We start from the raw sequence: 26,917 nt of genomic DNA, 5'->3' as shown, positions 1-26,917 counted from the left end.
CCTGATGTGAATAACTGACTCATTGGAAAAGACCCTGATGCTGGGAAAGATTGAAGGCAGGAGGAGAAGGGGACGATAGAGGATGAGGTAGTTGGATGGCATCACCAACTCAATGGACGTGAGTTGGAGCAAGCTCCAGGAGTTGGTGAAGGACAGGGAAGCCTGGCATGCTGCAGTCTGTGGGGTCGCAAAGACTAAGACACGACTGAGCAACTGAGTTGAACTGAACCGAAAATTTAAGTAATTTTTTCCATATTTTCAATATCTTAAAAGATTGTGATATCTAAATTTATTGAATTATATTTAGAATATTCTCTGTACTTTTAAGTGTAGTTTTTCAAACAGTTCTAGTAGTGGTTTTCAAAATGCGTTTTTCAGAGATGCCTTGCTCAGGAGGCTGGAGTTCAGTCAGACAAGTAATGTGAGGCTTTGGCCTCCTACCTATACTTCAACCATAAGTCTTTTTATAAAGGGTTTCTTCCAAAAAATTGTACTGATGAAAAAAAAAACAGAAAAACTTGTACCTTCAGGGAGAACACAAAAGTTGAAACATGTAATATAGGTCACTCATTTACCAGACATTTATTGCCTACAGTATGTTAGACACTGGGTGTACAAAGATGGGGGAAGCACTGATCAGTGACTTTCTCTTAGCAGAAAATCAAGCTGAGCAGGGTTTTTAAAAAACAATATGCCTAATCTATTAACATGCTTATTGTACGTGTAACTTTAATTGGAATTGTGTCTTAAAAACCAAGATTCTGAGACCTACTATAGTGCATCTTTTTTGTGCATAAAACAATATGTTTTTTTATAATGTCCTGCACATAACTGTTACTAACATGTTTTAGTCTTTTTGTTGAAAACACTTTTTTCTTTGCTTCTAGAATGAGAGACTCAAAAAACTATGTGCTGATCTGGAAGAGAAGCATGAGGCATCAGAGCTTCAAATAAAGCAGCAATCCATGAATTACCGACATCAACTACAGCAGAAAGAGGTAAAGGTTATAACAGATTTCATATTTACTTCACTACAATGTATTTAGGATGGTTTCTAAGAGTTATAAATCAAGCTCTATTTAGATTTGTGAAAATATCAAAAAGGTGTTGAAGTTAATTCCCAACTCAGTGTGATATCACTAATTTAACAAGGACTCTGTAAGCTTTTATATTTATATTACATAAACTAACCTTTGTGGAGTTTAATTTCTGCTTTCCAGAAGAATAAAAGTTTTTGTATAAAATATCTTCAGGCATCTGTTGTTTATAATTTCTGATTTTATGAAACTTATTTCTCACCTATTTATCTAAATTGTTTTAAATCAGTGTGATTGCTAATAACAGTTCTTTTTTAAAGAAAATGATTTTAACCAGAAATGTTAACATATGCTTATTCGTGTTTACTTGATTTTCCATGGAAAAACAGAAGATTAGGTATTTTATAGTTGATTTACCCTCTTCTATATATTTTTTCCTCTTTAGTTTGATAGAAATGGTTATTTTGGAGGTAGCTTATCTTGCCTTTGCAGTGCCAATACTATTATATAATTTAACCAATGCTACAGTGAATCCTTAAAATATAGACTGTGTACCTAGGTTTTGTACCTATGTACCTAGGTCATTGAATTCTCTTTAGTTTTAGTACCTAAGTGGAATTCAGTAAATGCTTCTATAGAATTGAGCCATTGCTTGTTTAATTATTCAGATCATTGGGATGTTCTTCAGTTTGTTGATTAAATGTTCATTTCTACAGTCACTTTATATTTGGGTTTTAAAAATTTAGATGCATTGATTTCTAGTTCTTATACTAAGATGAATAAGTAAACCACATTAAAGATTAATATTTAAAGAACTTAAATTTCCAATCTGGAATTGATTTCATAAAATACAATAAAAACAACAATACAATAAAACTACAATACAATAAAATACAGTATTACTATAAGATAAAATGAGTGTAAAAAGCAAATTTATAAGTTCAAGTGAAAAGTCTATTTTTTTTTTTTTTTAAGATTCAGCAGATATAAAATTACTCTCAGACTGCTTTAAAAGTTTTTAAACCTTATTCTTTTAGTTTTCTATACTTGTCATGGACTGGAGCAAATGTTCATGACACTGGTCCACAGACATGCTTTGAGCAGCACTGACTTATACTCCGATAGAGCGATAGCTCCCGCCTAGGGGTTTACAGCTGAATCATGAAAAATACACATTGTTATATCTTCTTGGAGATTCTGATTTAGTGTACTGGGAAGGGACCCTGGTACTGGTATTTTTCAAAACTCCCATAGCTTATTTTGATACTTACATCCTAGTTGAGAAAACTGTGGAAATTTTTGATATTTTATTTTTTACTTGGCTATTGGTATCAGAGGGCAAATGAAAAATTCAAGTTTAGGAGTACATCTTTTTAAGTAGAGTTTGTACTTTTTACCTCTACAACTTGGTGTAACTGTCTGTTGTATGATGAGAACTTCCTTTGCATTATAGCTACATTTGAAAAGAACTGTTGATTTCATTACTTCTTACTAGAATCAAAGATAATATATACTTTAGATCTTCTGTTTTCTGAATCTGTTTGTTGCTTTCATTGTGATGTTCAGATTGCCCAAAGATGCAGATTGCTTCATATCATTTATGGGAAAATAAGATTTGCACATTTCTATAAACCTCAACTAGAAAAGGGGCTTTTATTAGATACGAAAAAGTGACGGTTTACTATGACATCTGACATATTTGTATTTGGTTTTGCTTTGTCTAATTGCTTGACATTATACCTATAGAAATACTGTTACTCATCGGCTGTCTCCTCAGGTCAGCTTTTCCTTAGTTGTGGCAGGATATCTTGACTAGCTTGAGTATTTTATAGAAAGCTTATTTTAGTTTTCTCTAGCTCACTCACTTTCATGTTTTGTGTAATCTCTCATTTGGAATGGATATGGCATTATGCTAAGTCCTGTGTTTGTAACTTCTTTTGGGTGTTGACTTAGTATTGCCAGCCTTCAGTCACAACTCCATTTGGCGTATCACAGGTTTTATACAGTTCTCTTCCTGAGGAGAGTTAGATTTTCACTGGCCTTTTTTTGCCAAGGCTAAAACCAGGGCCTCTTTGAATACATGATTTCCTTCTGAGACTAATAGGCTAATTAATAATCTACAAGACTTACTGTGAAGATCGGATTAATAAATCAAAGCTTTCTTTCAGCTGTGAAAGCTTTAATTTATTAATCTGATCTTCACAGTACAAGTTACCTGACTTACAGTTCAGTTCAGTTGTTCAGTTGTGTCTGACTCTTTGCGACCCCATGAATCACAGCACACCAGGCTTCCCTGTCCATCACCAACTCCCGGAGTTTACTCAAACTCATGTGCATTGAGTCGGTGATGCCATCCAGCTGTCTCATCCTCTGTCGTCCCCTTCTCCTCCTGTCCCCAATCCCTCAGCATCAGGGTCTTTTCCAATGAGTCAACTCTTTGCATGAGGTGGCCAAAGTATTGGAGTTTCAGCTTCAGCCTCAGTCTTTCCAATGAACACCCAGGACTGATCTCCTTTAGAATGGACTGTTGGATCTCCTTGCAGTCCAAGGGACTCTCAAGAGTCTTCTCCAACACCACAGTTCAAAAGCATCAGTTCTTCAGCGGTCAGCTTTCTTCACAGTCCAACTCTCACATCCATACATGACTCACAGTGCATTAGCCCAAATCCAGCCATGCACAATCAGGTTCAAAAGATTCTTCCAACAGGTGTTCTAAGGAAACTCAACAGTGCATAGACTGCCGAGGCTTTTATTTTCTCATCTCTTGAGGCTTGATAATCACAAACAGAACCCGAAGAAATTGCCTATGCCAAACTACCTGATAATGCAGTATCTCCTAATGGTAAACTGATGTTTAACTGAGCATTTTGTTGCGTTAGTTGATGTATGAGTGGAATTCTTTTCCTCATACTAATCAAAACATTATCTCTGCTTTATGGTAATCAATCATGTTTGTTTTTGAAATAAAAGGTTACTTTGGGATGTTATAGACAACTTGGATTCAGTTGGTAGAGTACAATCATTGATAATTTTAAAATATTATAACTTTTAACATTATGAATATATTAAAGGGTCAGTATGATTATTTCACAGTGCTTTCTCTAAAATACGGATTATAAATATAGGTAGAAATCAGCCATCTTAAAGCAAGACAGATTGCGCTGCAGGATCAGTTGCTGAAGCTTCAGTCCGCTGCTCAGTCAGTGAGTTCAGGAGCTGGTGGTGTACCAGCAGCTGCTGCATCTTCGTCGTTTGGTTATGGTTTGAGTCATCATGCTTCAGGTTTCCATGACGATGACATGGATTTTGGTGACATCATTTCATCACAGCGAGAAATAAATAGATTGTCAAATGAAGTTTCAAGACTTGAGTCTGAAGTTGGCCATTGGAGGCATATTGCTCAGGTAGGTAGAATTTTCATGAGCTTCTGAAAACTGAGTAAAAATGTTCATGCTCTATATAGACGTTTTGGTATCAGAAAGAACCCTGGACTAGGAAATCAGAAAACCTGTATTCTAATTCTAATTCTGCCAGTGACTTTTTAAATTGGTTTTAGTCAGGTCATCTTTCTCTGAGCCTCAGTTTTCCTCTTCTGTACAATATTTGAAAGAAAATTTTTTTAAATTTAAAGCAAGAGAACTTTTAAGATAAAAGTTACAAGTTCATCCCTTTAAAGAGATCAAAACAAAGTTCCTGTGGTTGAACTTGCACTTTTTCCCTGGAGTCCCTGAGACTTCCCTGGTGGAACTCAGGGCTCCAGGGCACCAGATTTGAAACTGTTCGTGTAGACGGTAGTGTGCGGTTCTTGTTTGCATTGCTGTTAGTCGCTCAGTCATGTCTGACTGAGGTCAGATTGTTTGGTCGCATTGTTTGCGACCCAGTGGATGTAGCCCACCAGGTTCCTCTATCCATGGGATTGCCCAGGCAGTAATACTGGAGTGGGTAGCCCTACCCTGCTCCAGAGGATCTTCCTGAGCCAGGGATCAAACTTGGGTCTCCTCCATTGCAGGCAGATTCTTTACCATCTCAGCCACCATTAGTTATATATTAAATGAAAAAAATCTGATAATAGATTGGTATTACAAGACACAAACTATTTTGTGTTTTTTTCTCAGATATTAGAATAGATATTAAGTCCTTTCTATTTTGGATTGTAAACGTTCTTCCAAGAATCCCTTTTTTCTTGTATATCAGATTTTATGTATTATTGAGGTAGTCAGTGTACTCAAGACCTGAAATAAACTGAAATATTGCTCATACAGACTTTTATTATTGTGGAGAAAATCTCATAAATGGTCATCTATAAAATATGGCATTTTTTTCTAATAAAAAATTCAATTCACCTTAAAAAAAATAAAGTATAAGAGATTATTTTCTATCTTTTTGTGAGTGTTATCTTGTTACATAAAGGAGAAAGCCTCCCAATTAAAATGATCTCCTTGCTTCCCAAGTTGCTAGATATTCTCAGTACCCAAGATAAACCTTAGAGAGGATGATCTGTTAGTCCATCTTATTCCTAAAAGATTATAGTTCCTAAACTTTATATGTGTTAGAATAACCTGAGAAATTTGGTGATACTGTAGCTCCACTGTTACTAACCAGAGTTTCAAGGTTAGTATTTTGTAGGCTGTTTTAGGGTGATGGAAAATATAGTCAAATAAGTACTCAGGGGATACTGATGCTCTGAGGAACACATTCTAAGAAACATTGCCAAGGTAAGAGTTCGTGTGGAAAAAGATGAATTTTTTGTACATTTACTTCAGCATATCTTGAATGCCTTCTGTAAGACAGACCTGTACTGGGGTATTATGGTGAAAAAGGTAAAATTGGGTCCATTTCAGGGGGCTTAATTTTCTAGTAAGGCATAATAAAAATTAATATTTATATCATACTTTAATTTTTATGTTTCCCTATATACTAATCTAATACAGTCTTTAATAACTATGTGAGGTATTTATTACCTTTGTTTTGCAGATAAGCAAAGTAAAGGTTTAAGTAATACACTCATTGTCACAGTGATTTAAATTGTGCTTTAAACACACATCTTTCAACTCCAAGCCCTGTATTCTTTTTAATGTATTGTGTTCCTTCTTTTGATCGGAGAGCAATTTTTGGTTCCTTAACATGCTGTGGTAAATGTTAATAAAGATAAATGAGCAATACACAGCTTTGAATGAAAAGAAAATCATCCAAAAGCCAATACATTAATATTAGCATTAGTAGTATTAATATTAGCATTAATATTGGGTAACATTTCCATTTTAGAAACTACCTGTTAGGAAGCTGCTTGATTATCATCAAATTTAAATTTTGTTGAGCAAAGAAAAACATTCTGCGGTATTTTCTTTCTTATTTTGTAAAGGTATGGCCTTCCTTAATTAGTTAACAGACTCTTGAACAGTATCGTTTATTTATTGTGTATTATTACTCACTGTCCGACTAGGTTCTTTAAAAGGTGCTTGGCAGTCTTTAGTAAGAATTTGTCTGAGAAACGCCCCCCATTTTTTCTTACTTGCGTTTTTTTTCTGTTTTTACTGAAGTGTAGTTGGTTTACAGTATGTTAGTTTCAGGTGTACAACATAGTGATGCAATATTTTTATAGATGGTACTCCTTTAAAGTTACTATAAAATATTGGCTGCGTTCCCTATGTAAATGCCCCTGTTTTTAAAAAAATATCTTTTATTAAAGTTAGTTTTTGATATTCTCTTTTATAAGAAAATCAGTACAGTTACTTTCTAATTCTGTTTTTCTGATCTAGACTTCTAAAGCACAAGGATCAGTTAGCTCTGATCAAAGTGATATCTGCAAACTGCAAAATATCATTAAGGTAAGGTGGATTGCTGAAACAATGGCTATTATACATCTAAAATTTGCTTATTAAAAGTATACGCCTAAATTAATAAAAGACTCATTTATAAAAGTGTTTTATAGATTATGATATTCTTTTTTTGCCATTTTTATATCTTCTCTATTCTTTATGACACTTTTAAGAGTATAAAAATATCTCTTTCCAAAGTCATTTGGTTTTGCTGCTAAGTCGCTTCAGTCGTGTCTGACTCTGTGCGACCCCCATAGACTGCAGCCCACCAGGCTCCCCTGTCCCTGGGATTCTCAAGGCAAGAACACTGGAGTGGGTTGCCGTTTCCTTCTCCAATGCACGAAAGTGAAAAGTGAAAATGAAGTCGCTCAGTTGTGTCCGACTCTTAGCGATCCCATGGATTGCAGCCTACCAGGCTCCTCCGTCCATGGGATTTTCCAGGCAAGAGTACTGGAGTGGGTTGCCATTGCCTTCTCTGATTTGGTTTTGAACATTTATTTATTAGGTAGTTTATGTTTTGTAAGTCTATTTTCTATTGTGTATCTTGTAAAACTGTTTATTAAAACAGTTCCAGGGTTACTGAAATTTCAAAGATTAAGGTTAAAGAACACTGACAGAATATAATGTTAATGTTATTTACTGTAAATAGTTATTTTCCCTTCATGGTGGAACTTTACTAGTTTGTATCAGTCATTTCCTTAAGAGAAGTTTGATTTACATATACTTGTTACAGCAATGAATTGTTTTTAATATGTAAATTATTGTCATGTATAGAATTTAATTTCTCTGTGGATGAGTTCCTCATTCAGACCTGAGTTTGAATCCTGGCTGTACTAGTTACCAGCTGTCCTGCTTTGGTCAAATTACTTAACCTTTACAAGCTTCTGATTTATCATCAGTAAAGTAGATATTATCATAATACCTCCCTTGAAGGATTGTTTTTGAAGTTTAAGTGTAAAGTTTCTTGTCAAGTACTGGCACATAAGTCTGAAAGACTAAAGAATAGCTTCACTTGTCTTCTCAGGAAATTGAGGTTAATTTACAGATTAAGATTCTTGGCTACAAGCAAAAAAAAACAAAAACCCTGTCTCTAGCTAAGTAAAGCATAAAGAGAATTTATCGGAAGAAGTCAGGAATAGCCTGTCCACAGGATTGAAGGAAAAATGGAGCATTTTAGTCTCAGGAAGGATAGAAATTGGACCAGCATGAGAAATCTAGGTAGTGGGACACAGTGGACAGGCTCTCTAGGGTGCAGCTATTATAATGCTTCTGGTCTAATCGGTTTCCTCCTTTGAAAGATGCATCTCAAGATTCAGGTTCCTAGGAGAGACAAAGTGGTATCAACTAGGGTAGTGAGACATCTTGGTTGACAGTTTAGGGGTCCCATCAAGACTGAGAGAAGGAAAGGCTGAGCAAAAAAACAGCTGTAATAAGACAACAACAGGAACAGATTGGCCAGAGGTGGACACTGATCTTGGTGGACTATGTCATTAGCAGGAGAAATTCATGGTCACAGATAGTAATGAAAAAAAGATGTTGCTTGCTTTTTGTTTCAGGTGCTTCTTGCTGGTGCTCCCTCATTAAAAGTAGAAAAACTTTTTAAGGCCCAAGAAAGGAAAGGGTGGAGTCTTTTAGAATTATCCAAATTTGAAGCCTGCGTTTAAACTTTTTTCAGCCTTAGCACGTTCAGAGAATTATTTTTAATAATATGGACTTTTGGAAACAATGAAATAGCTTAAACTTATTTATTATAGATAAATGTGGTTAACTTCGTTCAATTTTTTTAAGGAACTTAAACAGAATCGAAGTCAGGAAATTGATAACCATCAACATGAAATGTCAGTATTGCAGAATGCACATCAGCAGAAATTGACAGAAATAACTCGTCGACATCGAGAAGAATTAAGTGACTATGAAGATCGGATTGAAGAACTGGAAAATCTATTACAACAAGGTTATTTTGTTATTTTAATGTATTAAATGACAAACCTAGCTGATATAAACTTGGTCTAAGTTCTAAAGAATGAATAAATGACTAGTTCTTCTCATCTGCTGAAAATTTGCAGTGGTACCACTATTGTTAAGATTCTACACAAATGAAAAAGTCCTTTTGCCTTTGTGGTAAACAGTTATGAGAGATATTTCTTTGCATTGTTTGGTGTGTTTTCACTTTTTTTCAGACTCAGATACAAAGGCTTTTAGTATTTAATTTCAAATAATATTTTTCCTGGGGCTTCCCTGGTAGCTCAGCTGGTAAAGAATCTGCCTACAGTGTCGGAGACCCCAATTTGGGTCTGGGTTGGTAAGACCTGGGTTGGTAAGTTCCCCTGGAGAAGGGATAGGCTACCTACTCCAGTATTCTTGGGCTTCCCTGGTGGCTCAGTTGGCAAAGAATCTGCCTGCAATGCTAGAGATCTGGGTTCGATCCCTGGGTTGGGAAGATCTCCTGGAGGAGGTCATGGCAACCTGCTCCAGTATTCTTACCTGGAGAATCCCCATGGACAGGGGAGCCTGGAGTCCATGGAGTTTCAAAGAGTTGGATACTACTGAGCTACTAAGCACAGCACAATATCTTTCCTCTATTTAAAAATGCTTTATTTATTATAGTAATTTAACTTTTTTTTTTAAAGGACTCTATTTTTTTAGAGCAGTTTTAAATTTATAACAAAATTGAGGAGGTACAGAGGTCTTGGTTATACCCCATCCTCCCACACACGTGGCCTCCCCCACTGTCTACATTACTCATCAGAATAGTACATTTTTTACCAAGGCACGTCATAAGTCACCCACAGTCCATATTTATCTTAGGATTTACATTTGGTGGTGTACATTCTATGGATTTGGACAAATGTATATCATTGTATCATACAAAGTATTTTCACTGCTCTAAAAATCCTCTGTGCTCTGCCTGTTCATTCCCCTATCCCAACCTTACAGCTATTCTTTTTATTTTCTTCACTGTTTCCCTTTTCCAGAATTGTAATAAAGTTGGAACCATATAATAGGTAGCCTTTTCAGATGGACTTCTTTCACTTAGTAATGTACATTTAAATTTCCTCCATGTTTTTTTAAGTAATTTTTTATTGTATAGTTGATGTACTGTATTATAAATTTCAGGTGTACATTTCCTTCATGTTTTTCTGGCTTGATAGTTCATTTTTTTTGGCACTGAATAATATTCTGTTGGTTGGCTATGCCAGATTTTAATCATCCACCTACTGAACAACTGAATCGACTTAGCTTGCACGCATGAACAGTATCTTGGTGGTTTTCAAGTCTTGGCAGTTATGAGTAAAGCTACTATAAACATTGCTGTTCAGGTTTTTGTGTGGATGTAAGTTTTCAACCCCTTTGGGTGAATATGAAGGAGTATGATGGCTGGATCATATGATAAGAATATTGTATTTCTTAGTTTTGTAAGAAATCATTAAGCTCTTCCGGACTGGCTGTACCATTTTGCATTCGCACACAAGCCGTAAATGAGAGTCCCTGTGGCTCTGCATACTTAAGCGCATATGCTGGTATTATTCTTCTGATTTTGGCCATTCTAACAGGAGTAGTATCACCTCACTGTTATTTTAACTTTTCCTTTTAAGATTTTCAAGTTCTGAAGTCCGTTGAATCTTTAGTTGTATATAGCAGGCTATTTGTCTCTTGGTACTTGACATTTGATATGTCCCTGATTTTATGTTTATGTCCTAGGTGGCCCAGGAATTGCGGGAACTGATCACTCTAAAACCCAAGAGATGCAAAAAACTATTCAAGTTCTACAGGCTGAAAAAGTAGAGTCTAGAAAAAAAATTGAAGAACTTGAGAATAAAATAAAAGACTTAAGTAAAAAACTATCTTCTGCAGAAAATGACAGAGATGTTTTGAGGAGGGAACAAGAAAGACTAAATGTGGAAAACAGACAAATACTTGAAGAATGTGAAAGTTTGAAACTGGAATGTAGTAAATTACAGCCTTATTCTGAGAAGCAGAGTGACACGATGACAGAAAAGGAAAGAATGCCACAGAGTTTATCAGTAGAAGAAGTGTTCAGACTGCAGCAAGCACTGTCTGGTATAAAATGTTTGGAACTTATTGCTCATTGGCGTTTCATTTCATACTAGCTGTTTTTAGAGGCAAACACTTGAATGATCAAACACTTTATAGAAATTAAGTATTAATGGAAATAACTGTGTGGAATTTGAATAGAGTTGTTTGCTTTGGATTCAGTACTGTAATTAATAGATCACAAATAGGATATTTGTACTTAAAAGGGTTAAGAATTGGGCAGGTTTCTTGCCTTCCTCATCTTTTAAGTTTTTGCGTGGAACTCGTTGACCTAGGGGGCTTCCTAGGTGGTACAGTGATAAAGAATCTGCCTGCCACTGCAGGAGATGCTAGAAATGCAGGCTGATCCCTGGGTTTGGATGTTTCCCTGGAGTAGTAAATGGCAACCCACTCCAGTATTCTTTTCTGGAAAATTCCATGCAGAGGAGCCTGGTGGGCTACAGTCCTTGGGATCACAAAGAGTTGGACAGGACTGAGCGTGCACACACTGTTGCTGTTGGAGCCCATGTAGATTTCTGAGAAATGTTTATATAGACATTTGTTGGGAGGAGGTTACTAAACACTTCCTTTAACTCATCAGGGTCCAGACCCTCCAGTTAGAGAATACAGCCTACCTTCTTCAAAAGTCTGTATTAACCTTTCAAAATGATCTGTGTCTAAGCAGACCTTAGAATGCTAAGAGCCATGGGTCTTCCACCACTTACCATGTTCATGATTATATTTGGTTACATACCATTGTTCTGGATTTCCCTGGTGCACAGATGGTAAAGAATCTGCCTGGAATGCAAGAGAGTCAGGTTCAAACCCTGGATCAGGAAAACTGCCTGGAGAAAGGAATGGCAACCCACTCCCGTATTCTTGCCTGGAGAATTCCATGGACAGAGGAGCCTGCAGGCTACAGTCCATGGGGTTTCAAAGAGTCAGACGTGACTGAGTGACTAACACACACACACACACCACCCCCTCCCCACACAATGTTCTAGGTTACAAAAAGTAAATATGCATGAAATAGGCCAAACACTCGTATTTGTTTATGCCAGAAAACATAATGGGAGGTCTTCCACTGAAAAGATGCGTTTTGGTTTTCACTCTCCTCGAAATATGAGCTGTCAGTTTATAAACTCATTCGTTCCTGCTCTGGTGGTTTCTAGCCCTTGTTTGCTTGCAACCCTCCCTCCCACCCCCCACCCACTGTGCCCCTTCTGTATTCCCTATTTAGTTGTTTATCATGAGCTCCTGACCTGGAGTAAATTCAAGGTTACGCTTAAAGTAGAGTGACCCTCCTCCCGTCTTCCTTTCCCTACTTTGATAGGTAGCAGTTACCATTCTCCCAAAAGAGAAAACTTGAAGTCATCACCATGCAAGCCCTGAAGGTTCTATTTACTTGACTTCTCTGCTCAGTGCTCTTTCAGGATTCTGTCCCAGAGGAGCTCTAGAGTTTCTCATAGCTGCCTCAGTCTCAGGAAGCCATGAAACAAAGGGAAGGCTGTGTGGTGGGATTCTGGACTTCTTTTGCCTTTGACTTCAAAGTAGCTCTGTTCTTCTCAAAATAAATTTATTTTTTAATATATTGGGTGATGTATATGAGTTTTTTTGCTTTAAAAACTTACTACTCTGTAAGTAGTCTTTCTCCTTTTTTCCATTTCCACTGCCAGTGAATAACTTCAGCGAATCACAATTTCTTTTTGCCTTTTTAACTATAGCAGTGTCTTTTGCTCAGTCTCTTAGTCACGTCCCATTCTTTGCGACCCCATGGACTGTAGCTCGCCAGACTCCCCTGTCCATGGAGTTTTTCAGGCAAGAATAATGGAGCAGGCTGCCATTTCCTACTCCAGGGGATCTTCCCCATCCAGGGATTGAACCCGCATCTCCTGTGTCTCCTGCATTGGCGGGTGGGGTGTTTATGACTGCACCACCTGGGAAGCAGTCTCAGTAGAGCAGAATCGCGTAGTGGTTAAGAACATGACTAGGTTGGAATCCAGCTCCATCACTGACTGACCTTGGGCAAGTTAATTTACATCCCTATACTTTGGTTTTTTCATCTATATGGTTGTGATAATCCTGTTGCATTCATGGTGGTGGTAGTAGGATTTTATGAGTTACTAGGTGTAAAGTTCTCTAGAACAGTGTCTAGCCCATAATAAGCATTATAAACGTGTTATCTGTTATTCCATGGTCTCCATGATCCTTCTTCAATCAATATATTTTCTTTCTGCTCCCAGAACAATTTTTCAGAAATGTAAAGTAGGTCACTCCCCTGATTTGGGTATTTTGTGGCTCCCTGTGAACTTCAATGTACAGTCTGAAGATCTTAGTTGGACATACGATGTCTTTCATGATCTGGTCTCTGTCTGCCTCTGCAGTTTCAACTGGTTCCATTCTAACATTCTAAATCTTAGCCATGCTGAACTTTGCTCCGTAAGCCAGCAGTGTTATGTTTGAACTCTGTTGCCTTTGCCTCTGTTGCTTTTTCTGGGTGAAGTGTCTCCATTTCTTTTCAATGACCCTTCGTTGTTGTTCAGCCCCTCAGTCATGTCCAACTCTTTGTGACACCCGGTACTGCAGCACGCCAGGCTTCCCTGTCCTTCAGTATCTCCCACGTTTGCACAAACTCATGTCCATTGAGTCAGTGATGGCATCCAACCATCTCATCCTCTGTTGCCCCCTTCTCCTCCTGCCTTCAGACTTTCCCAGCATCAGGGTCTTAGCCAGTGAGTCAGTTCTTCACATTAGGTGGCCAAAGTATTGGAGCTTCAGTTTCAGCATCAGTCCTTCCAATGAATAATCAGGACTGATTTCCTTTAGGACTGACTGGTTGGATCTCCTTGCAGTCCAAGGAACTCTCAAGAGTCTTCTCCAGCACCACATTTCAAAAGCATCAATTTTTCGGTGCTCAGCCTTTCTTATGGTCCAGCTCTCACATCCATACATGACTTGGAAAAACCATAGCTTTTACTATACAGACCTTTGTCAGCAAAGTGATGTCTCTGCTTTTTAATATGCTGTCTAGGTTTGTCACAACTTTTCTTCCAAAAAGGAAGGGTCTTTTAATATTCTGGCTGCAGTTACTGTCCATAGTGATTTTGGAGCCCAGGAAAATTCTAATCTTAGTTCTTATATTCCTGCTGCACAGGCTAATCAATTCATTGTGAAATGTAGTTGTTAATGTTTTTAATTGAGGTAGTAACTTATGACTCATCCAGAATACAATTATAATTCTTTCTTATACTATTCCTTAGAATTGTCTTTTAACGTAATTTCTGACTGGTATTTATTTTATGACTTCTTTGGTACAGTCAAAACAAAAATACAAAATAATAAAACTACATTTCACTGTTGGGCTTGCTCATTATGCTTATAAATAACATTTTAATTTGATTTCATTCTGAGTTTAATATAGGATATAATTATTGTTACTTCCAAGAATTTTAATGTCAGATTCATTGTTTTTTACAGATGCTGAAAATGAAATAAAGAGACTGAGTAATTTAAACCAGGTAAACTCATTTTTAAGAGAGAAAGCTTTTGTCTCTGGTTTACCAAGAGAAAGTATTTTGATTACAATTACTTATTTTGCATTTTTTACAAATTCATGTGAACTTATCCTTGGAACTTTCATCTTGTAATTTTATGTTTGCTGATGAGTAATAGAAACTTTACATCATAAATTGACATAACTTTAAAAGTTACATAATTGAAAAATGCAAGTATATCTCTAGAAGATTAATTTGACAGTGGTAGTAGATTTTGATTTCCCCTGAAGAATTCAAGGAGAATTCAAAAAAATTTTTTTTAATGATTGCAAGTTATTTTGTAAATGTATTGACATTTTTTCAAATGTAATAAAAGAAATCCTCTTTAAAAATGTCTATAAAATGATTGGATTTAGATGTCCCATGTATGGTTATAATTTTTATATATTGCCAAAGAGTAGAAATGCACAGTTGTATCACTTGCCTGCTTTTTTGTAAACTTGAAATTTCTTATTTGAAAATATACTGTTTTAACATTTTTCTAGGATAATAATCTTGCTGAAGACAATCTGAAACTTAAAATGCATGTCCAGGTTTTAGAAAAAGAGAATTCATTATTAAATCAAGAAAAGGTGGGTACAATAAAAATGGGGGCAGAATTAAAATTGTAGATCTTAACCGAGGACAAGTTTTTAATCAGAATGGCGTATTCAGTTCTCAGGAGTCCTGAGGATAAAGCTGATCTCATTGATGCTTGTCAAACCAGGATGAAGTACTTGGGCAAGGTTCAGAATATGAGAGGCTTTTCAGAGTTTATGTTTAGAGATAAGCCAGTGAGCACACAGATACAGTAGGCAGAAAAGATAGGTAAAGGCTTTGTATTGGTTTTACATGAGTCTTGACAGCAGCAATATACACAGGTGGTTTAGAGTCTAGAGTGGCATATTATATTGTGTGTATACTACTTGTATGTCCCAGAATGTGTCTGGTGTGGTAGACGGGAGTTTCTTCATGGTGAGGGGCAAAGGGAGACGTTCTCACTGGTAGAAATAAGTATACTGGTGGCAAGGATGGGATAAGATTCTGTAATGCAGTGTTGGGAATGGGGAAAGGTAACATTTTAATGCTTGTACCACTTGGGTGGTAAGTCTTTGGTTAAGGTAGCTTCTTAAATACACAACAGTTGTAGGCTGGTATTTATTATTCTTACAGGCCGGTGTCTCAACTCGATTTAAAATGTTAATTTTTAAAATAGTAACACTTATTTTCTGATATGTATTCAGCATAATACATCCTAAAAAACTGCAGACAGTAAAACTTGAGTATCCTTCACACTTCTGTTGACTGGCCTCTTCCTCTGAGCCGTTCTTTTTCTATCAGTTCCTTGTATGTCCCTCCAGACTGTGTCTTTGCATATATGGTTTTTATATATAAATATGGATGGGCCTCCCAGGTGGCACTGGTGGTAAAGAACCCACCTGCCACTGCAGGAGATTCAAGAGATGTGAATTTGATCCCTGAGTCAGGAAGATCCCCTGGAGAAATGGCACCACACTCCAATATTCTTGCTTGGAGAGTTCCATGAACAGAAGAGCTTGGTGAACTACAGTCCATGCGGTTGCAAACAGTCAGACACAGCTGAATACACACATCGTTTTTTTATAGCCCAAAGATTAGCATATTATATACTGTTTATACATACCTTAATATTATATTTTCACTATCTTGCACATTTAGTATAGTATATAGATAGTGTTTCTCAAAGGGACACTGTTGCCATGCAGGTGGGAGAATTAGTTGTGTGCACTGTCCTCTGACGTGTAGCTTCCTTGCCCCCACTTTTCCACCCACTAAATGCCAGGAGTGTCTTCTGGTCATTTTTAATTATTGTATATGTTTCCTCTGTTCTCTTCTTCCATTGCAGTCTACTCATTCAGTTATTTCTTTCTATAACTGGTGGCCTAGGTGTATTTCATAGTTTTCAAATCTCTTACATGTATTTGATAGGGCCTGCAACCTTCTTTTGTTAATTTTGGATTCTATAACTATTCCTGATAGCTGTTTCTCCTTTCTTTTAATGCTACGTAATCCATTGCAAGTTTTGATTGAATTGTGTCTGCTATGGGTCAAGGCTGTATATTGTCACCCTGCTTATTTAACAGACTACATTATGCCAAATGCCGGGCTGGATGAAGCACAAGCTGGAATCAAGGTTGCCGGGAGAAATATCAGTAACCTCAGATATGCAGATGATACCACACTTAGGACAGAAAGCAGAGAGGAACTTAAGAGCCTCTTCATGCAGGTGAAAGAGAAGAGTGAAAAAGTTGCCTTAAAACTCAACATTTAAAAACTAAGATCATGCCATCCGGTCACTTCGTGGCAAATAGATGGGAAAACAATGGAAACAATGACAGACTTTCTTTTCTTGGAGTCCAAAATCACTGCAGATGGTGACTGCCATCATGAAATGAAGAGACGCTTGCTCCTTTGAAGAAAAGCTGTGACAAACCTAGACAGCATATTAAAAAGCAGAGATTATTACTTTGCCAACAAAAGTCCATCTAGTCAAAGCTACGGGTTTTCCATTAGTCATGTATGGATGTGAGAGTTGGACCATAAAGAAGGCTGAGCACCAAAGAATTGATGTTCTTGAACTGTGGTATTGGAGAAGACTGTTGAGAATCCCTTGGACTGCAAGGAGATCAAACCAGTCCATCATAAAGAAAATCAACCCTGAATGTTCACTGGAAGGACTGAAGCTCCAGCTCCAGTACTTTGGCCACCTGATACGAAGAGCTGACTCATTGGAAAAGACCCAGGTGCTGTGAAAGATCGAAGGCAGGAGAAGAAGGGATGACAGGACAAGATGGATGACATCACCTACTCAGTGGACATGAGTTGGAGCAAGCTCTGGAAGAGGATGAAAGACAGAGAAGCCTGGAGTGCTGCAGTCCATGGAGTGGCAGAGAGAGACGTCTGAGTGACTGAACAACAACAGTGGGTCTGCTCACTGGCTAAGAATGCCAGAAACACCTGCAAAGTCATGTACATTTTTAAGATGCACATGACAAAAAATTTTATGGTTCTTGTCTTAGAATTTTTTTTTTCTTGGCCACACCGTGTGGCCTATATGATCTTAGTTCCCCAACCAGGGATCAAACCCATGCCCTCTTCAGTGGGTGTGCTGAGTCTTAACCACTGGACTGCCAGGGAAGTTCTTTTTGTGGTTCTTCTAATTGAACAGATAACTTTAGAAAGGCATAAGAGAATGCTGTTTCCATCTTTCAGTTGTAGTTCAGGAGAAACATTTTGAATTGGAGAATGAAATTGTAAGGCAAATGTTCTAATATAGTTTTCATTGGTCCAATTCTTATTTACTTTAAAAAGGATTTCGTAGAAGTTTGCTTTTAGAAATCTCTATCAGGGCTTCTCTGGTGGCTTAGTGGTAAAGAATCTGCCTGCCAATGCAAGAGACATGGGTTCGATCCCTGATAAAGGAATATCCCACATGCCTCAGAGCAGCTGAGCCCATGCACCACTGTTAAGCCTGGTTCTAGAGTCTGGGAGCTGCAGCTGCTGAGCCTACACGCGGCAACTACGGAAGCCCCAGTGCCCAAGGACCCTTCCTGCCCAACAAGAGAAGCCACCACAGTGAGAATCCTACACCCTGAGTGAAGAGTTGCCCCCACTTGGCATAACTAAAGAAGAGCCCGTGCAGCAATGAATACCCATTACAGCCAAAAATAAACAAAATTATGAAAAAAGAAATTTCTCTCAATGAAAGACGTCTTTACAATGATAGAGAGTTTGTCACAAACATCATATTCAGTGGTTGAAATAACGTTGAAGCATAGGGAACTGTCCCATGTCGGGGATTTTTGAGGAGAAGCATTAAATACAAATAGGACAGAACATAAAATATACTTAAAAAAATCATACACAGGTTTATCTTTAGGAGTGTTAGGCTTGAGAGAGGGGAACCTAGTCTGTGCTTTGTTGAGATGGTAAAGGAAGGAAAAGAGGGTTCTTTCTTGGGTCAAGAAAAGGTTTTATGTTCTGACAGAAACCAAGAATAAGGAAACTAATTTTATGAGGGAAAAGAAACCTTTTATTTTCTAATTAGAGAGGACAAACTTTAGTGATTGAGTTTTGATATTTCCCGTTTTTGTCTGTGACCGTTGGTGTGCGATATTAGGGAATGGAATTGAAGAGAGCTGGAAGGCTTGGGACATTTTGAAAAGTGTGTGTGTTGTGGGAGGAAAGGAGGAGACAGAAGGGAAGTAGCCATGGAGTGGGATTGGCAATCTTTTCAAAAAGGAAGATTTTTGTGTAAAGGAGTTGGAGCTAGAGGACAAACTTACAGTTATTGTATCTTGTCTGGGATTATAGAAATGGTTTGGTTGAAGCTGCAAATAAAATGTAAATGAATGAAGGCTGTGGCTTGCTGAATTTCATGTATTACTACTGAGATACTATTCAGTAATGTTTCTAACAGAGAACATCTAAAAATAGATTCCCAAGCTTATACATGTATATTTTTCATCTTTTGGTGTGTCTTCTTCCAGTTGACAGTGTGTGGTGTTTTATCTTCTTTTATCATTTAAGGAAGAACTTCACATGTCACTTTCAAAACTGAACAATGAGTATGAAGTAGTTAAAAGTACAGCTGCAAGGGACGTGGATTTGGATTCAGAATTATGTGATTTAAGACGAAATTTGGAGGCAAAGGAACAAGAACTCAATCAGAGCATTACTGAAAAGGAAATACTAATAGCTGAGTTAGAAGAATTGGATAAACAAAACCAAGAGGCTACAAAGGTAACTATATTAAATATATTTTATATTAAAGTCAGTGAAATATATTAAATTCTACTCAGTAGACTGAACACTGGCTTAATAAGCAATACTGACGTGGTTTAATTTCTGTGATTTAATCAGTATTTTAGTGATGCTCTAGTTAAAGAGGTTGTCAGACCTTCATTGTAACATTTAGATAGTGAATATCTGACTTTGTATGCCGTGTAGTCTCACTTGCAGCTACTCAACTCTGCTGTCCTCTTATGTAAACGAATGAGCCTGGCTTTGTTCCATTAAAACTTTATCTACAAAAACAGGCAGGTGTGATTTGGCCTGTGGGCTATAGTTTGTTGTCTCCCTGCTTCCGTGTTTGAGTTGAAAATCACCAACGTTTATCATCTATCTTCTTTGCTTTTAAGTTCTAACCTCTGCAAAAATAGATTTGTTGTAAGATAATTAGTAAATGACTTTGTTAAGAATTTTTTTAAAGTTGCTTTAAGAAGGATTAGAAATGTCTAAGGATTATTCTCCTATTATGTATGACATTTTAAAAAGTTTTATTTAGGTATTAAAATGAGAGAATATTTAAAGTTACTGTGCAAATTACTTTCTCTTTCAGCACATGATTTTGATCAAAGATCAACTATCAAAACAACAAAATGAGGGAGATAATATCATCAGTAAACTGAAAAAAGATCTAAATGATGAAAAAACGAGAGTTCATCAGCTTGAAGATGATAAAATGAACATTACTAGAGAGTTAGATGTGCAAAAAGAAAAGTTAATTCAAAGTGAACTGGTACTAAATGATTTACATTTAAGCAAGCAGAAGCTTGAGGATAAAGTAGATGATTTAGTAGAACAGCTAAATAAATCACACACACAAAATTTAAGTATCCAGAAGGAGAACTTTGAACTTCAGGAACATATTAAACAAAAGGAGGAGGAGCTTTCTAGAGTCAGGGATGAGTTAACGCAGTCTCTTAATCAACACTCTGACAGTAATTTTAAGGATAACTTACTTAAAGAAAGGGAAGCTGAAGTCAGAAACTTAAAGCAAAATCTTTCAGAAATAGAACGCCTCAATGAAAATTTAAAGGAAGTTGCTTTTGATCTCAAAGTGGAAAATGAAAAGTTGAATTTAGCATGTGAAGATGTTAGACATCAGTTGGAAGAGTCTCTTGCAGGTAACAGTCTGATTGCTGTGGGAAAAAATGCCATTGTGGAGGCTCTAAAGCTGGAGAAAGAACAATTAGAAGCAGAATTGTGTCAGGCTGAAAAGAGGTTGTTGGAAGAAGCAAGCAAGTATGAGCAAACCATTGAAGAACTATCCCATGCACGTCATTCGAGCACCTCTGCATTACAGTTAGACCATGAACGTTTAATTAAACTCAATCAAGAGAAGGACTTTGAAATAGCAGAACTTAAAAAGAATATTGAGCAGATGGCAACTGATCATAAGGAAACTAAGAAAATTTTATCATCTAGTTTAGAAGAGCAGAAGCAATTGACCCAACTTGTAAATGAGAAAGAAATTTTTATTGAAAAGCTTAAAGAAAGAAGTTCAGAGCTTCAGGAGGAATTAAATAAATATACTCAGGCCCTAAGAAAAAATGAAATTTTAAGGCAAACCATAGAGGAAAAAGACAGAAGTCTTGGCTCCATGAAAGAAGAAAACAGTCATCTGAAAGAAGAGCTGGAACGACTGAGGGAACAGCAGAGCCGAGCTGCACCTGTGGCTGAACCGAAAACCCTTGATAGTATTACAGAGCTAGAATCTGAGATAAATCAGCTGAATATAATAAAGGATAATCTTGAAGAGGAAATAAAGCATCATCAAAAGATAATTGAAGATCAAAACCAGAGTAAAATACAACTGCTTCAATCTTTACAGGAGCAGAAGAAAGAAATGGATGAGTTTAGATACCAGCATGAGCAAATGAACACCACACACACCCAGCTCTTTTTAGAGAAAGATGAGCAAATTAAGAATTTGCAAAAGACAATTGAACAAATCAAAACCCAGTTGCATGAAGAAAGACCGGACGTTCAAACAGAGAATTCTGATATTTTTCAAGAAACAAAAGTTCAAGGCCTTAATATAGAAAATGGAAGTGAGAAGCACGATTTATCTAAAGCTGAAACTGAAAGATTAGTGAAAGGAATAAAAGAACGAGAGTTGGAGATTAAACTTCTAAATGAAAAGAATATATCTCTGACTAAACAGATTGATCAGCTGTCCAAAGATGAGGTTGGTAAACTAACTCAGATTATCCAGCAGAAAGATTTGGAGATACAAGCTCTTCATGCTCGGATTTCTTCCACTTCCTACCCCCAGGATGTCGTTTACCTTCAACAGCAGCTGCAGGCCTATGCTATGGAGCGAGAGCAGGTGCTGGCTGTTTTGAGTGAGAAGACTAGGGAGAATAGCCATCTCAAAACAGAATACCACAAGATGATGGATATAGTGGCTGCCAAGGAGGCAGCCCTCAATAAGCTGCAAGATGAAAATAAAAAACTGTTTACAAGATTTGAAAGTAGTGGCCAAGATATGTTTAAAGAAACCATTCAGAATTTATCCCGTATCATTCGAGAAAAAGACATTGAAATCGATGCATTAAGTCAAAAATGTCAGACCTTATTGACAGTTTTACAAGCATCCAACAGTGGAAATGAGGTTGGAGGTGTTAATAGTAATCAGTTTGAGGAGCTCCTACAGGAACGAGATAAGCTAAAACAACAGGTCAAGAAAATGGAAGAGTGGAAACAGCAGGTAATGACCACGGTACAGAATATGCAGCACGAGTCTGCCCAGCTCCAGGAGGAGCTTCATCAGCTTCAGGCGCAAGTTTTGGTGGACAGCAATAACAGCTCTAAGTTACAAGTGGACTACACTGGCCTGATCCAAAGCTATGAGCAGAATGAAACCAAGCTCAAAAATTTTGGTCAGGAATTAGCACAAGTTCAGCATAGCATAGGGCAGCTTTGCAATACCAAAGATCTTCTGTTAGGAAAACTTGATATTATTTCACCGCAGCTCTCCCCTGAATCATCGACTGCTTCTCAGACAGCAGAGTCTCTGAGAACAATTAAGTTTGATGTGTCGAATGAGTCTTCTAAACAAGAAATAGAAGAGCTAAGAAGATCCCTGCAGGAAAAAGATGCGACAATTAGAACTCTCCAGGAAAATAATCACAGATTGTCTGATTCGATTGCTGCTTCCTCAGAGCTAGAGAGAAAAGAGCATGAACAGACTGATTCAGAAATTAAGCTGCTGAAGGAGAAACAGGAGAGCTTACAAAAGTCACTGAAGGAAAAAGACCTCTTGATCAAAGCCAAAAGTGATCAGTTACTTTCTTTGAATGAAAATTTCACCAACAAAGTGAATGAAAATGAGCTTTTGAGGCAAGCAGTAACGAACCTGAAGGAGAGAACACTAATTTTAGAAATGGACATTTGTAAACTAAAGGGGGAAAATGAAAAAATAGTAGAAACATCCAGGGGAAAGGAAACAGAGTATCAAGCATTACAGGAGACTAATATGAAGTTTTCTATGATGCTGAGAGAAAAAGAATTTGAGTGCCATTCATTGAAGGAGAAGGCTGTAGCTTTTGAGCAACTACTGAAAGAAAAAGAGCAGGTATGTTCTGGATGGTGTTGTGGAAGGAAGTTTGGGGGTGGAGGAGAAATTTTAGTGTGCTGCTTTATTGATGTTATCTTTAGAGGGAAAGGTGAATTTGTTCATTAGAAATATGTACTTCAAAGCATTGTGCTTCATTTTAAATAAATTTTCCCCAGAGGCATCTGAGGAAAAGTTTTTCCCCAGATTACTAGATAGTTCCAATGATTTGTAGTGCTAGATTAATTTCTTTATGGTCTAAGTAGAAAAAAAGTTTAGAAGCAGTTTTTCATTAGAAAATAGAAATATGTTAAAAGAGAGAACTTGGACGTTACTGCAGTTTAATCACATTTTAGGCATATTTCACTAACTACTGGCTTTAGAGCTTCTTGTATATTAAAGGAAGTTCTGTGAAATACATCGACATCTTTGACAGTGATCTGAAGTAAGAAATACATTTTACACTGTGACACAGTAAGCATGTGTGTGTGGAACACTGAAGCAGAAGTTTCAGGAATCAGAAATTACCCTCATTACATGTGATGCTCTGTTAAAAACAAGTTCTGTATGACCCATTAAACTGACTTTTATGAATTATTCACAGCCTGGTATTTGAAAAGCATTAGCCATGAATAGTACTTTTCACGTAGTGAACTCAGTAATTATTCTAATCCTAGCTGTACCACTGATGTGACTTCAGGTGTGTTTTGACTTCACTGGTTTGTTTATTCAACCATATAATGAAAGACTGTATATCGGTTAAGGTGTCAGTAGTTTTTGATACATTTAAATTTTTACATGGCAGTTGATGTTAGATTTTGATAAGAATGTGTTGAAGACCTAGTAGATCTTACTATGATCAATTTTTTTTTTTTTTTTTTACTCTGATTTCTATGCTTAGTAGTAGAAATTTGGAAAAGAAATGAGGCAGAAAAACGGAATATTCAAAAAGTGCTTCTTAAGTGTTTACGTGCTACCAAGCACAACAAAATGATTTAACATCTTTTGCCAATTAAATCCTCTTTTAAGACTCTCAGATTAAAGCTTGGGAATGCTTGATGTAGTTTTCACTTAATAAGAAAAGTCTTAACGTCATCTTCCCCTTCTTTGTTATCTAATTAAGTGAGTACACTGATGTGTTGAGGTGTGTTCCTCCTTTCAGGAGTAGCTTCTTAGCTTTTATGGTACTGGTCTGTAATCCATATTAAAAAGACTGTCAGAGGGTAGAAGCTTTCTATTGCTTGCGAGCCAAATTTGTGTGTAACAATTAAGAGCTTGTAAGAGTACAATAGGGGAATGGAGGTCAGTAGTTATTCATTTTTCATGTGTTTTTCCTATTGTATGATAGTTTTAGCATCTCATACAATCTATTTCATTGACTTTATAGATCCAAAGTATGCACATTTAATTAAGGTTCACGTAGCTTTCAGGAAGCTTTCCTAAGTCAGTTAAGTTGTACTTAAGTATGTATTATATTGGTTAATTATCATAAACTAATTTTTTATAATACCCTATATAATTGAAGAGTACCTTTATTATATTTTTAATGTAATAAATAGCATTTTTCTTCAGGGAGAAAGTTGTGTTCTCAACAGGAGATCTTCAGCTCTTTAATTTTCAAGCATTTTTACTTTCTCTAGTATGAAAAAAATTTAACTGAAAAACTATTTGGAAAATACTGGTTCCCTTTTCCATGAGGGGGTGTTGAGATAAAAGGAACAGATGGTTTTATGTTTTGGTTTTGACGATTTTCCTTGAAGGACGTGTAATTTATTCTTAAAGAAATGGAAAGTTTACATGAAAATGTAAAAATAATACCAATCTATTAATAGATTCAGACAATATGCATATTTCATACAGAGAAGAATTGGCTGTAAACAGGCTGACACTTTTTTGTGCTTTTTAGAATTCCAGCTATCATCTTAAATTCATGGCCCTGCTTTTGCAATGAAAGTCTTTAATATATTGTGCTTGTAAGGAATGTATTCAGGAATAAATTTTCACAGCAGTCTAGCAAGATATCATTCCTGAGTTGCTTTCATTAAAGTGTTGCCAAAATGTTCTTTTAAAATAGACTGTGCATGTGAAATGACTTCCCTTTTTTCTCCTCTGCCAGCAGCTTGGCACTGTTACTTCCCTAACAACAGTTGTGTGTGCTTGACAAATGCTGGCACATACGTGTGCCTGTATGCACCCGCACATGTGTGCACACACACACACACTTTTGGGCAATTTGGGGGTTTGTGTACACTTTGTTGTGTAGGATAAATTTGAGGAGATTGTGTCCTTTGAGTCCTTTTTTAAAGCATTTAAAATGAAACTTTTTCTTAAAGAATAGTTTTAGATTATTAAAAAGTTGGGGAGATAGTAGAGCCTTCCCATATACCTCACACTCAGGTTCCCCTATTTTTAACATCTTATGTTATTGTGGTACCTTGACTACAAATAATGAACCTATTTAGATAAATTAATACTTTATTTGAAGTTTCTCAGTTTTTTAGCAGATATCCTTTTCTTATTCCAGGGTCCCATCCAGAGAATACATTGTATTGAGTTATCATGTATTCTTAGGCTCCTTTGGACTGTAATTGTTTCTCAGACTTTGCTTGTTTTTGATGACTTTGACATAGTTAACTGAATTTTTAAATTATTTAATGAAGAAATGTCTTTTTAAAATGTATTTTTCTTGGAAGCTAAAATTATTTCTTTCCAAAAGGGCAAGACTGGGGAGTTAAATCAGCTTTTAAATGCAGTTAAGTCAATGCAGGAAAAGACAGTTATGTTTCAACAAGAGAGAGACCAAGTCATGTTGGCCCTGAAACAGAAACAAATGGAAAACACTGCTGTACAGAATGAGGTATACTTTCACTTTAAAGAAGCAAAATCTTAAAAACTGCTAAGTAAGAAAACTGTGAAGATTATCAAGTAAACTGAGTTTCTCTGTTGGCTGATTTTTATCTTAGTCTTACTCTGATGTGCTTTAGTGGGATTTTGATCTCCCAAAGTGCATTGTTTCAGTTTGCAAGCAAAAACCATGATCTAATCATTATGGTGTATACCTAAAATTAATTATACCTCAAGAAAAGAACAAGATGGCGTATCTTGGATATAAAAAAAAAATTTTCCTACCTGTAAAGTATTAAAAAAAAAAGATTTACTGAAAAAAGTGGCCCATCACAAAAAGCTTAGTACTTGGTAGTTTTATTTTTTAGTATAGCCAACATAGGGAATGAGATCTTACAAAGTAAACCTTCCATATTCAAGATGATTTCCGGAGAATTTTTTTCCTACCACAAATGTATCTTGCAATATGAGAAATTAGCATACAATTAATACACTTCATAACGGAGAAAAGATTTAATAACAAAATGGCATGTAGGAGGGAAAGGGGAGAGATTTTAATGGAGGAAAAATAAATGAAATGTCCTCTACCTAGGTTCAACATTTACGTGACAAAGAATTACGCTTAAACCAGGAGCTAGAGAGGTTGCGTAACCATCTTTTAGAATCAGAAGATTCTTATACCCGTGAAGCTTTGGCTGCAGAAGACAGAGAGGCGAAACTAAGAAAGAAAGTCGCAATATTAGAGGAAAAGCTAGTTTCATCCTCCAATGCAATGGAAAATGCAAGGTAACTTTTTCATGTTTTCTTTTTTTTTTAGTGTTAACATTAACTGAACACGTCCTGAGTGTCAGACTCAATAAGAGTTTTTCATATGTTACCTCATTTTATTCTCACAGAATTTATTAGCTCCACTTTACTGACTAAGAAAGTAAGGGTAAAGAGATTTAGTAACCTTCCCAATATCAAGGACACAAGTACATGTGTGTTCTCACACTTGGGTTTATAACACTTATCCAGATTTGGCATTCAACTAAAGCTTCTCTGAATCTTAATTGTTATCCTAGATAGTCCTTCTCATCATTTTAGGAGGCTAGGCTTAAATTCTGACCAATTAATTAGCTTTCCCAAGTTTTCCAATAACTAGTTTGTGTGATTTAATACCATCCCCCATCCCAGGCCAGGCACTACAGCTTGCAGGATCTCAGTTCCTGGGATTGAGGCTGGCCCCGGAAGTGAAAGCGTGGAATCCTAACCACTAGGTCACCAGGG

General features: G+C 36.6%; 1 protein-coding gene across 3 annotated transcripts in view; it reads left to right on the top strand.

Moving 5' to 3' along the window:
- The window catches only part of TRIP11 (thyroid hormone receptor interactor 11), a 70,105-nt gene that overhangs the window by 10,581 nt on the left and 32,607 nt on the right, over window positions 1-26,917 (top strand). For all 3 annotated transcript variants that reach the window (XM_024982104.2, XM_024982103.2, XM_024982106.2), the window contains 11 exons: window positions 888-998; window positions 4,163-4,441; window positions 6,797-6,865; window positions 8,645-8,810; window positions 10,559-10,918; window positions 14,369-14,409; window positions 14,931-15,017; window positions 18,994-19,206; window positions 19,805-22,825; window positions 25,521-25,661; window positions 26,241-26,434. In XM_024982104.2, the coding sequence (XP_024837872.1) occupies window positions 888-998; window positions 4,163-4,441; window positions 6,797-6,865; window positions 8,645-8,810; window positions 10,559-10,918; window positions 14,369-14,409; window positions 14,931-15,017; window positions 18,994-19,206; window positions 19,805-22,825; window positions 25,521-25,661; window positions 26,241-26,434 (4,682 nt within the window). The remainder of the gene's footprint in view (window positions 1-887; window positions 999-4,162; window positions 4,442-6,796; window positions 6,866-8,644; window positions 8,811-10,558; window positions 10,919-14,368; window positions 14,410-14,930; window positions 15,018-18,993; window positions 19,207-19,804; window positions 22,826-25,520; window positions 25,662-26,240; window positions 26,435-26,917) is intronic.

Source organism: Bos taurus, chromosome 21, assembly GCF_002263795.3.
Source record: "Bos taurus isolate L1 Dominette 01449 registration number 42190680 breed Hereford chromosome 21, ARS-UCD2.0, whole genome shotgun sequence".
NCBI lineage: Eukaryota > Metazoa > Chordata > Mammalia > Artiodactyla > Bovidae > Bos > Bos taurus.
Note: the sequence above shows the minus strand (reverse complement) of the source record. Positions and strands in the feature narration are given on the sequence as shown.